Below are 12,300 nucleotides of genomic sequence, written 5' to 3'. Positions count from 1 at the left end.
TCTGTTTCTGAGCCGAGGGTCCTCTTCCCTAGTGACCACACACTACCCCACTCTGTTTCTGACCGACCTCTTCCTAGTGCCACCACTGACCACTCTGTTTCTGAGCGAGGGTCCTCTTCCCTAGTGACCACACACTAACTGACCACTCTGTTTCTGAGCCGAGGGTCCTCTTCCCTAGTGACCACACACGACATCTGAACTTTATGCCACCACTCTGCTCTTCTGAGCCGAGGGTCCTCTTCCCTAGTGACCACACACTGACCACTCTGCTCGATCCTCTTCCCTTCCCGACCCGTCGACGAGGGTCCTCTTCCCTAGTGACCACACACTGACACTCTGTTTCTGAGCTGAGGTCCTCTTCCCTAGTGACCACACACTGACCACTCTGTTTCTGAGCCGAGGGTCCTCTTCCCTAGTGACCACACACTACTCCACTCTGTTTCTGAGCCGAGGGTCCTCTTCCCTAGTGACCACACACTAACCACTCTGTTTCTGAGCCGAGGGTCCTCTTCCCTAGTGACCACACACTGACCACTCTGTCTGAGCCGAGTCCTCTTCCCTAGTGACCACACACTGACCACTCTGTTTCTGAGCGAGGGTCCTCTTCCCTAGTGACCACACACTGACCACTCTGTTTCTGAGCCGAGGGTCCTCTTCCCTAGTGACCACACACTGACCACTCTGTTTCTGAGCCGAGGGTCCTCTTCCCTAGTGACCACACACTACTCCACTCTGTTTCTGAGCCGAGGGTCCTCTTCTCTAGTGACCACACACTGACCACTCTGTTTCTGAGCTGAGGGTCCTCTTCCCTAGTGACCACACACTGACCACTCTGTTTCTGAGCCGAGGGTCCTCTTCCTAGCTTGTTCTCCCCTTTCCCTCCTCAGTCATTTCCACTGAGCAACCTTTTCAGCCTTTTCTTTTCTGCCCCTTTCTGGTACCAGGGTCTCCTGTCACTCAGACTCAAACCCTTCCCTAGATCTCCATGAGTTGTGGTGCCGCAGAAAGTCTCGGCTGCAGCCTCTAGGTCCTGTAGGTCCTGTAGGTCCTGACTTTCAGTCACATCTGGCCGTCCAAGCCCCAGAAGAGCTTCCTCAAATTACCGCACAGGAAAAGAACACCTGTCAGGGTTGTTAGATGATCATTTCTTCATGTAGTTATTTACATCTCAAATTTACCTTATTTATGGAAGAAGAAGGAGAAGGAGAAGAAGGAGGCGATTGGCTGAGACTTTCAACACAACCAATCTGAGTCAAAATATTCACCTTAAAATAAAAAGGTACTCAGTGAGCAGGGGGCAACATACAGCACAGCTTTTTAACAAAACCAGAAACCTCACAACAAAACCCAAACAGCCTACATGCCACCTACACACAAACAGGCCACACAGAAGCCCAGCACTGTGGCAGTGTGTTGTATCTTCCCCAGCCTGTTCTTGGTACCACGATACAGCACCACTGAAGCCCCCACAAACAGCTTGGGCTGCACAGCCATGCATGTCACAGCCATGCATGTCACAGAACCGGCGAGGCAGACTCAGGAAACACAGCTGAGATTTCAAAATGGTAGGATTCTAACCCTTTCCTTTCAAAAGCATCGTGTCAGAGTCCGGCCAGGATGACCAAAGCCACCCTGTTACCTCAACTCAGACTCAGAGCCGTAAGTGAGGGACAGAGGAGGCTGTCCACTCTGGGAACTGAGAGGTGGAAGTGCATGTCCTCTGGTGGGCGCTTGCTGGACTGTGGTCACTGACTCACTTCCTGACAACTCTGGAGTCCAAGTCCCAGGTCCACCAGTGCTCGGCATGGAGTGAACACCAGTAAGGTCTCTAAGGTGTTTGGTTCAACTCTTGTGAAATGAGTGACATCACTCTCATTTCATAGATGCCAATAACAGTACATTCTGGAAGTCAAGGCACAGAAAAGGTAATCAAGAAGGACCAACGGGACCCAGTTCACATTCTCACTCATGCTACAAATGATAACATTTAGGAAGCTGTTTTCGAAATCACCAGGTACTGAAGGACAGTCATCCTGGTCACAGGAAACACGATGAGACTTATGAAAGCCCCATTCCCTGCCAGGACCCCGCAGAGCCCAGTGGTCTGGGAAGAGGGATGCAGTGAGGGCATGAACGAGCTGCACCCAGGAAGCTGTGGGTCTACAGAGGTGCCCTAGGTCTAAAGTTGACACCTAATTAAGTTCATCATAAGGAAACTCTGCAAGCCAGAGAAGGACCAAGAGAGGAAATCCAGAGCTCCTCCAACCACCGCAGGAAGCCTCACAGTACGCGGTGTACTACAAGGGTTCACTTCAGTAGCAGTGCAAAGACACCTCTAGGGGAAATATTCCTCTGCTCACACTTAGAAAAGCTTAAAACCAGAAAGAAATGGGGATTTTAAAATAACTTACATATATCATTAAGGTTTAAAATATTAATGAGGGTGCACAATCCTCGGTCCTGGAGACTACCAGGAGTGAGAAAGCAGGGGAATGAGGCCTATCTCAAAGAGAAAACATCGGCCACTGGAGCTGACCCAGGCAGAGAAGGGAGCAGTCAGGTCTAATTGGTGTAGAGGAACAAACAGCCCGAGGGAGCTCTCAATAGCAGACAACCACACACAGAGAAAACAGCAGAGCTCAGAGGTCTAAATGCACTGAGCCAATATGAATCCTCAGGCCCACAATGCTATGCAAAAGAAGAAAGAGGAAAACTCATTAGCTACTGTCTGAAGCAGCTATAAAACAATGTAGTTTGAGCATTAGCAATTAAAGAGAAGGACTTCTGTATTTATCCTGAACTCTTAAAGGCTGGATCGGGCGAGCCAGCTAGCTCCAGCTGGTGATGGGAAGTGGAGGGAAGAAAGGCAGGCCTGCACATGCAGAAGAAAACCTGGAGTGATTCAGGCAATGCTAACAACTGGCACAGGCTGTTAGAAGAACAGTGAGGAGCGTCAACTCCATTCCAAGCATATTATTTTCTGGACAGAAGGAGAAAACACAATACAATGGAGGAAGACTGTCATCCGGATAACCTAGGCATCATCTGGTCTCAACACTGGACTGACCAGATACTGCGTATTTTGATGTGATGTAACATGAAACAGCATATCATCTATGATGTAGGCTCACACAGAATGTCTGATCTGAGCTAATTCAGTCCTTAAGTTCCCAGGTCACTCAAGGACTACAGTGTAACACACAGTTGTGACCCGGCATGGGATCATCTCTCATGGCAACTGCTAGTTACACAGTGATACATATGTTCTCCTTTTACAGTGTTTCTATTTGGTTGCATCTTGCTTCCCATAGACATCCTTGGGGAACCTAGAGCAAGCACCTGTATCTGCTACCTAAATGTGCAGCCCGGGCAGGGCAGGTGCCTGCTGGGAGAACACGCTGAGCCCAACTCATCTCCGAGTTCTAGGTGTTTAGATACCGCCTGGCTCACACACAGACACAGGAAGATGGGCCATGGCCACCGTGACTTTTCCTATCTGAGCTGGGTCAGACCCTGTGAGTGGACTACCATTGAGACTTAGTTTCATTAAGGCAGCTTTCTGCTTGCATTTCAACCAAACTAGCAAACTAGTTTACAAAGGAAACACTAAAGTGTAAGACACCCAGTAGTGGGCTCCAGCTCCCACAGCCTACTGTTCCCTTCCAGAAAACACTCAAAGCTCAACACAGTTGCAGATAACTAGTTGGCTAGTCCACCCGGGAGCCACCCCACCACAGACTAACCACGGTTTATGTTACCGTCCTCAAGGAGAGTCCCTGTGTGTATTCAAGGCTCCACTCGTCACACGCGTGGAGAGCTTCCAGGGCTCGGCTTGTACAGCGTGTGTCCTGCTGCAGCTTGGCCTGGCCTGCCGGACGGACCGGACAGCTGCACCCTCATATACAGGTTCCTGCTAGGAGCCATGGAGGGAGAACACTGGACCGGGTAACTGGAAACTTCCAGCCCAGGACTTTCCCTGGGGTACCCAACCAAACTGAATGGAAAGTTAGCATTTGTTGTTCCTAACAGGGGGCTGTTTAGAGAAGGTGGTTTTTCTCTTCCGCTCATCCGCATGACTAAGATAGTATCAGACGTTTCTCACTGATTAAACATTCAGTAACTGTGTGCCCACTGGACTAGAAAGTAAACTAGGAGGCAAGTAACACGTTATCACTGCCCCACGGGGGGGGGGGGCATTCTGACTGGACAAGTGACATGTTATCACTGCCCCACGGGGGAGGGGGGCATTCTGACTGGACAGTGACATGTACACGCCCACGGGGAGGGGCATTCTGACTGGGATAATTGAGGGGGGTTAACTGTTTCTCTCAAAGGGGCCAGAGGATATGAAGCCCTCTCATGTGAAAACCTAACCATTTCAACTCAAACCACCAAAGAGCCCATCCCTTTCCCTAGTTTGTTATTCACAGAGCTTGATCTCAGTTCTACAGTGAGTCTCTGGTGACTCCAGGAACCACTAACAGAAATACAAAACATAGAATATGTACTTTCTAACTCTCTTATTTTTGTTTTGTTTTGTTTTTGAGACAGAGTCTAGCTATGTAGCCCTGGCTGGCCTAGAACTTGCTATGTAGCCCAGGCTGGCCGGGAACTCACAGAGATCCGCCTACCCCTACCTCACAAGTGCTGGGATGGGCCACCATGCCATGTTTAAAATGTGTACATTCTTTAAAACACAAGCTCACACTAAGTGCACTTGCAGCTAGTAGCAGTAACAAAGAGTGTAAGTGCCGAGTGCCTGGCTGTGCCGAACTTTACCTCAGCTGCTTCTGTGGGCAATGAGGGCCTCTTGCTCTGACAGGAGGGTAACCAAGTCCTGGTCTAGCCCAGACAGACAGGCCTCCTCAGTATGTCCCCTCCCTTCCTTATAGGCCCTCATTTTGGGGAGTATTTGCCTTTGGGGGGGGGGTGTTCCTGTATTCATATCCTGATACTCTCAAAAGCAAATCTTAACACCTTACCTTTCATTTTATTATTAGTAATGCAGTCTTTAGCAGGCATTTCAGGTGAGTGAGGTCTGTGTTAATACCCAGCAGGAATGCCACAGCCCCTCAGGCCACACACCTTCACACCTGCATGCAAGCCACACACCCTCACACCTGCACGCCCCTCACGTCACACACCCTTACACCTGCATGCAAGCCACACACCTTCACACCTGCATGCAAGCCACACACCTTCACACCTGCATGCAAGGCACACACCTTCACACCTGCATGCAAGCCACACACCTTCACACCTGCACACCACACCCTCACACCTGCACGCCCCTCACACCACACACCCCCCTCAGGCGACACACTGCACCCCCTCCCACCACACCCCCTCCCAGCTACTTTGACCCTGCTTTCGGGAGCAAGGACAGCAGTGCTGAACCACAAGCTTCCCCTCAGGCTTTGCTCTCAGGGAAGGCAGCCTAGGCCGCAGGAGGAGAGACGACGTACCTGGTTATTGCTGTTGGCAGAAGAGGAGTTGGCTTGAGCAGTGCTTGCTGAGAGGGAATCGAGGAAGGCTTGGTCCGCCACGGAATTTCCACAAGAAAACTGATCTTTTCCATCATTGGGTAAAATCTGAGTGGTAGAAAGAAGCCGTTCCTCTCATGGACCTCATTTCGGCTCCGGGCGTTAACAAGTGCAATCTATCACCGTGAGGCCCTGACCCTTGAGTCTGCAGAGATCCCTCCAAGATCTGTTCCTGCTGCACCCCACACTGCGGTGAGCTGTACTTCCACGTATGTTTGCTTTAAACAATGGTTTTCTCAGAATGTCTTCTTTGGTTTATGTATAACTCAGATTGTTTAATTTTCAAATACTTTGGTGTTTTCCAGCAATCCTTCTGCTATTTATTTGGAAATTTTACTGTAGTCTAAGAGGGACTCTGTGATTGACTGATGCCCCCCCACAACACACACATTTTCTGTCTCTCTGTCGGGCAGTTGTGCCAGGGACCACACCCAGGGCTGATAGTGTGGCACTAAGTTGTGTCCCGGCCCTCTTTTAGACACATTACATGGTTTACAGTTCAGAGCATGGCCTATCTTAGTTCATGGACATTCATCATATCCTACAGATGGATGGTCCTGCTCTTCAACCATGTTCTGACTAATTTTAGCCTGTCCACTGGATATGTCCACTTCTGGTACAGTCTTCAAAGATAAAGAAGCTGAAACTACTCCTCTTTAGAAGCAAGCACAATTCTATAAACAAAATGGACACCACTATCAACCTAAATCCTCAGATTTCTCTGTCTTGTCCATTTGAGGAGCGTAGATGTGCAGTGCACACAGCCAGAACAGGATCTGAAACTCAGACTTTCAAACTGAACTCAGTCAGGGGCCTAGGAACTGCTGGCTGTATGGACAGAGCTATGGCATGTGTGTGTGAACACACATTTCTGAAGGGGGAACAAAAGCTACTGATTTCCCGGAGAGTTTAAGGCTCCCCACTTGTCACTTTTCAGACAGACTCCTCCTCTCTGCTGTCAGGTCCCAGGGAAGCATCCTGCAGGCAGCCCTCTTCTACACTAGGTGAACCAAAGAATCTCAACTCTTGGTCCAGCTCCTGTTTCACTCACAGGTCATCAGGTAACCTCAGTCTGTCACTCAAGATGACTGGCAGGTGCTCAGTCTGGAGACCTACAAGCAGCCAGCAGGGGGTGCCAGCAGCTGACTCAGAGGACGGCTTGGCTGCCCATTCACCTGCAGGATACTGGGATTCTATCCTTTCCTGGAGCAGTGACCCTGGGAAGACATTCTTTGTCTATGGAAACAGCTGAAGGAAGTGTGAAGCCGACCCTTTTCAAGAATCCATTTAAAATTCGTCACTTAATTTACCACAGAGCTCTGGGCACCAGGCACGGAAAATGGGGATTTTTATTCAGAAAAATTAAAAGCTACTATTCTTGGAAGGAAGTTAATCTAAACATCTTTGTAGCTTAGGCCCATAGGTAATTCCTTCCCTTATTTCTACTTCAGTATACTTTCCTTTTTTTTTTTTTTGGTTTTTCTAGACAGGGTTTCTCTGTGTAGCTTTGTGCCTTTCCTGGAACTCGCTTTGGAGACCAGGCTGGCCTCGAACTCACAAAGATCTGCCTGCCTCTGCCTCCCGAGTGCTGGGATTAAAGGCGTGCACCACCACCGCCCAGCTTTACTTTCCATGTTTTATTTAATTAGTACTTACCGCATTTCCAATGAAATTTTACTTTTAAAATAGTTGCTGTCTTCCCAACAGCCTTTTAACTCAACAACTGATAAAAAGATGCCGAACAAAGATCAGCTTTAGTTAATCAATGACAGCACGTTCTCACCTCCACAGTCTGTGGGAACAAGCCCTTGTTCTACGTTCTCACCTCCACAGTCTGTGGGAACAAGCCCTTGTTCTCCTACATTCTCACCTCCACAGTCTGTGGGAACAAGCCCTTGTTCTCCTACATTCTCACCTCCACATAGTCTGTGGGAACAAGCCCTTGTTCTCCTATGTTCTCACCTCCACATAGTCTGTGGGAACAAGCCCTTGTTCTCCTACGTTCTCACCTCCACACAGTCTGTGGGAACAAGCCCTTGTTCTCCTACGTTCTCACCTCCACACAGTCTGTGGGAACAAGCCCTTGTTCTCCTACGTTCTCACCTCCACACAGTCTGTGGGAACAAGCCCTTGTTCTCCTACGTTCTCACCTCCACACAGTCTGTGGGAACAAGCCCTTGTTCTCCTATGTTCTCACCTCCACAGTCTGTGGGAACAAGCCCTTGTTCTCCTACGTTCTCACCTCCACAGTCTGTGGACAAGCCTTGTCTCCACCTCACTAGTCTGTGGGAACAAGCCCTTGTTCTCCTACGTTCTCACCTCCACATAGTCTGTGGGAACAAGCCCTTGTTCTCCTTTGTTGTTTCGTCCTTCCAGCCATCCACCACCAACATTCTAACAGGAAAGATAAAGACAAAAGTTATAGTTAGGATTTCCTGTAGAAATTTTGCATTGAGAATTGTTATAAATACATAATTTTACATGAAAAATAGCAAGAAGCTTTTTATGACTATAGAGCTAATACTGTTCAAAATTTTACACTCTTAAATCTTGTTTATTACAGAAAATAGTGTAACCTAACAAGGCAAACAGAGGGCCAAGAAGTGATTACATACTTATTTCCTTTGTGCATGTGTGTGCATACACATGTGGAGACCAGAGGTCAACCTCAGATGTTATTCCTTGGGCACTGTCTACCCTCTTAGTATATATATACACACAGACACGTATGTATGTGTGTACTTACTGTGTGTACCTGTGTGCATGTGCACACACACCATGGCTGTGTAGAGATTAAAGGACAACTCTCAGGAGCAGGCTCTCTCCTTCCACCACGTGGGTGCTGGGGTCAGCTCAGGTCATGGGGCTTGTGGCAATCTTTACCCACTGAGCCGTCCCTTTGGCCTGGAGCTCACCAAATCAGGCAGGCTGGCCAGTCACACAGGCTGGAGGACCCACCTGCTCCACCCACCCCAGGCTGGCCACCAAGGGGCTTTTCACGTGGGCTCTGAGATGGAACCCAGGTCCCCATGGCTAGTATTCTACCACCAGACCCATCTTCCCATTCTTGGATATGTTTTCAGGTTAAAAGAAAAAATTTAAGTCAGCAATGAGGCTGAAATATTTGATAATGTTATTAATTTTATTAAATGGCTGGAATGGTATTGTCATTCTATCTGAAAACCAAATCTATTTCTATTTGTTAGAAATGTATTACTGGGGTGGAGAGATGCAGTAGTTAGGAGCATGCACTACTCTTACGGAGGACCTGAGTGCGGTTCCTAGCAACCACATGGGGAGTCTTATCAGAATGACTGCACAGACCCAGCAGCACCGAAAACAACGAGAAATCAGGAGGAGGTCCAGGGGACCCAGGGCTGTAGTAGACACTGGGGAGGACATGTCCAGGGGACCCAGGCAAGGGGTGAGGAGTCTGTGCTCTCAGTGGTACCTGGGGAGGATGTAAAGGGAGCAGTGGTGTTGAGTTTTGCTCATTTTATAACTACAAGATTAATTCTGCCCCCCTCTTCTTCCTTCTGAATAAAATATGAATACTGGAGATAACTTTTCTCAGAACTCTATTTCAAATGGGCTTCATCTCACAATACTATTACTTGCTTTAAGGATGACTACAATAAAGTTGCACATAAAATGAATTAAACATACCACTGGCAGTGATGGTATATGCCTTTAATCCAGCACTTGGGAGACAGAGGCAGGCAGATCTCTGTGAGTTCGAGGCCAGCCTGGTCTACAGAGTGAGATCCAGGACAGCCAGGGCTATACAGAGAAATCCTGTCTTGAAAAACAAAAGAACAAAAACAAGCAAAAAGAACTAACCATAGTGATGTAATGGATCTTGGCCTATGGTGATTTAAAAACGGTATTAAATTCGCTTCTGAGCATCTTGGCAACAAAGATTTCAAGAGAAACTCAATGGACTATAAAGATTGTATCCTATGAAAGGAAACATGCCAACTCTCCATCAGAAGAGTCTGAACAACAGACGCTCATGGGGGGTGCATATGTGAAGATGAATGCCAGTGTGTGCACACTCAAGTTCAAAGCTGGTTTGTAAAGATGTGGAACTGTGTGCCACCCAGGGATGCCGTCACCCTGCTGGGAGCTAGCCCACGCTGCTTCCTGGTCATCCAACTGCAGGATCAGGCTTAGAACAGTGAGAGCACTCAATCAACTAAGCGGTTTAGGAACGTCAGCCCATTGCTTCTGCAGTCTACTAAAGACACACAGCATTGCGATGTGAGGACAAAGCACCGGAACTGATGCCAGATCCACGACACGGGGAGTGAGGGGTTACAACTGCTAGAACAAACAGCACAGAAGAAGTACAGTGAACTCAGTCATGTCCTCGGCCACCTTTAGGGACTGAACGTCTCCCGCTGTGAGCCTAGAGCACCACCAGCTACAACACTGGTGTGAGCTGAGGGACTTCTAAGAAGGGAGACGACGTCAGACTGAACGCACATCCATCAGAGCCGCAAACACACTGAGCTCTTACCGGGTTTGTAATGGTGATGATTTCCCCTTCATTAACTGTCAGCTCATTGTTTCCAGGTTCAGCAGCAAAATCATACATAACCCGCGCCTGCAGGGAGTAGACAGGAAAGGAGGAAGTTACAAATGCAGGTCACACACAAAACCTAAACAACCTTTAGCTTGCTTGTAAACGGTGTGAGCCTGACAGTGGCTGTGGCTGATGGAGGAGAGGAGGACAGTTCAGGACACTTGTCCCCTCAGGAACCCCAGTGGCCACAGCCCTGCACACACTGCCCTTAGAGGTTAGTCCAAAACACAATTCCAAACACACGTTTCATTAAGAAAGAAAAAGCCATGCTTTTTGTTGATAGTCCCGAGTAGACACAGGTGTTTGTAACGGGTACACCCGGGAACGGAGGTGTTGGTCAAGGCGCACCATGCCGGGTTCACACGTAAGAGAACTCTGGTGATCAAGCGCTCATCAGTCCAGCAGCTGACCCCGGGACGACTTCTGATAACATGGTGTCTCTAGCAATTTAACTTGGAAACCTAGACTCACGTGGCAGACACTGGCTCTCTCCCATACTTTCCACTGGCCCAGGAGTTACACTGGGCGGTGTATGCGAGCCAAGTTACCTAAACAGCTGTGATTTCCAGACTTTCAAAGTGGGTCCCTCAGTGTCCCACAAGCACGAGGCTCGGAGCTTGGATCCCCAGCACTCACATACATGCCTGGTAATTCCGACCCCTTTGAATTCTAGTCCTCGGATGGCAGAGACAGGGGATCCTGGAGCAAGTGAAGTAACTAGGCTAGTCCAATCAGCAGGCTCCGGACTCAGCTGAGACCCGCCCGCCTTAATAAATAAGGTGAACAGCAACCGAGGAAGACTTCTGGTGTCAGCCTTAGGTCTCCACATTACATGCATACACATGTAAGCACAATGGCACACATGTCCAAGTAAGCAAACATGCACGCACATTTACATGCACACCCCTCACACAGACACATGAATGAATGAATGAATGAGTGAATGAATGAAGAGAAAACAGACTGAAGGGAGTTGTTCTGTGGTATGAGGAAGGCTGTTCTTTCAGCTTATCCAGGTGGAGCCTTGAGCAATGAGAAATTGTTGCGTTCCCTGAGGCACTATGAGACATGTCTCACCAGAGAGAACTATGGTTATAAAAAGTGCACGCGCATGTGTGCATGTGTGTGTGTGTGCATGTGCGTGTGCATATGCATGTGTGGTGCTGGGATCAAAGCCAGGAGCATACTCCACCATGAACTTACATCCCTAATGCAGAATCTCTGTGTAGCTCGGGGCAGGGTCTCTCCCTGTAGCCCAGGGCGGCCCAGACCTCACTTGTGGCAGTCTTCCCGCCCAGTCACGTCAGCTCATCAGCCACCAGCCCAGGTTCTGTCAATTTCCAGCTCTAAGTGTCTCCTGGACAATCTCCCTCCGGAAGTCCATCTAAAAACTGGGGTCACGTGTGCCTAGGACAGTGTGTGCCTCCGAAGTGCCCGGCTGTAAAGAAAGGAAAGTCGGGTTTCCTGTGTGGCTGGTGAACCAGGACGGTGTGGTCGCACTCACTTCACCGGTCTCCACAGACATCCACCACACAGCAGGACCCAGCCTGTCTCCACCACCGTCCTCCTTCCATACCTCCTTCAATCCCAACTACCTCAACAGAGACCAAAGATTCACAAGCAGGGAAACAAGATAGGGACCACTATCCTGAAACACGTAAGACATAAGACAGACTACCCGGTGAACCTGTCATAAACCGGTATTTAAAGATGTTACAGAATCCAATGGTGCTTCCTGGTGTTCAATGGAAAACTGTCTCAACTTTCTCCCACACTTGAAATGTTTCCTAAAAACACTGGAAAGAAACAAATGGCAGTGTAGTGTCTGTCAAGACATCGGTTGTCCCCTGGAGCAAGGAAAGGGCTGAGGGGCAGGTGGGGACCAACACTCCAGTCCACTCAGGGCAGGACAAAGGACAAAGGGAGCATGGGAGGCCTTCCCTCGCCAGCTGCGCAGGAGATAGAATCCTGCTTGTCATGTTGGGGGAGAGTTTTTGAAAACATGTCACATCCACCTTGATCCTCTGTAGCGGGGCAGCAGGAGATAAATGCGAGCGACGGTGCCCTGCGGAAGGAAGCGGGCTTCCTCTGGAGGGGAGCCCAGCGTGCTGGCCGAGCTGGGCTGGAGCTCTGCCTGCCGCTTTGTTACTGCTCCTTAAGATGCCTGCTGCA

At 49.0% G+C, this 12,300-nt stretch overlaps 1 protein-coding gene across 2 annotated transcripts in view; it reads right to left on the bottom strand.

Annotated features, from left to right (window-relative positions):
* Snx9 (sorting nexin 9) overlaps positions 1 to 12,300 on the bottom strand; it is an 83,723-nt gene that overhangs the window by 36,118 nt on the left and 35,305 nt on the right. Inside the window, exons 2-5 of one of the 2 annotated variants that reach the window (XM_028888621.2) lie at positions 10,063 to 10,149; positions 7,863 to 7,937; positions 5,466 to 5,591; positions 1,179 to 1,265 (exon numbers count right to left, since the gene is read on the bottom strand). In XM_028888621.2, coding sequence (XP_028744454.1) covers positions 1,179 to 1,265; positions 5,466 to 5,591; positions 7,863 to 7,937; positions 10,063 to 10,149 — 375 coding nt within the window. The remainder of the gene's footprint in view (positions 1 to 1,178; positions 1,266 to 5,465; positions 5,592 to 7,862; positions 7,938 to 10,062; positions 10,150 to 12,300) is intronic. The other variant, XM_028888622.2, reaches the window with a different exon arrangement.

This window comes from Peromyscus leucopus, chromosome 8a (genome assembly GCF_004664715.2).
Source record: "Peromyscus leucopus breed LL Stock chromosome 8a, UCI_PerLeu_2.1, whole genome shotgun sequence".
NCBI classification, from domain to species: domain Eukaryota; kingdom Metazoa; phylum Chordata; class Mammalia; order Rodentia; family Cricetidae; genus Peromyscus; species Peromyscus leucopus.
This window is presented reverse-complemented; position numbering and strand designations above follow the sequence as displayed.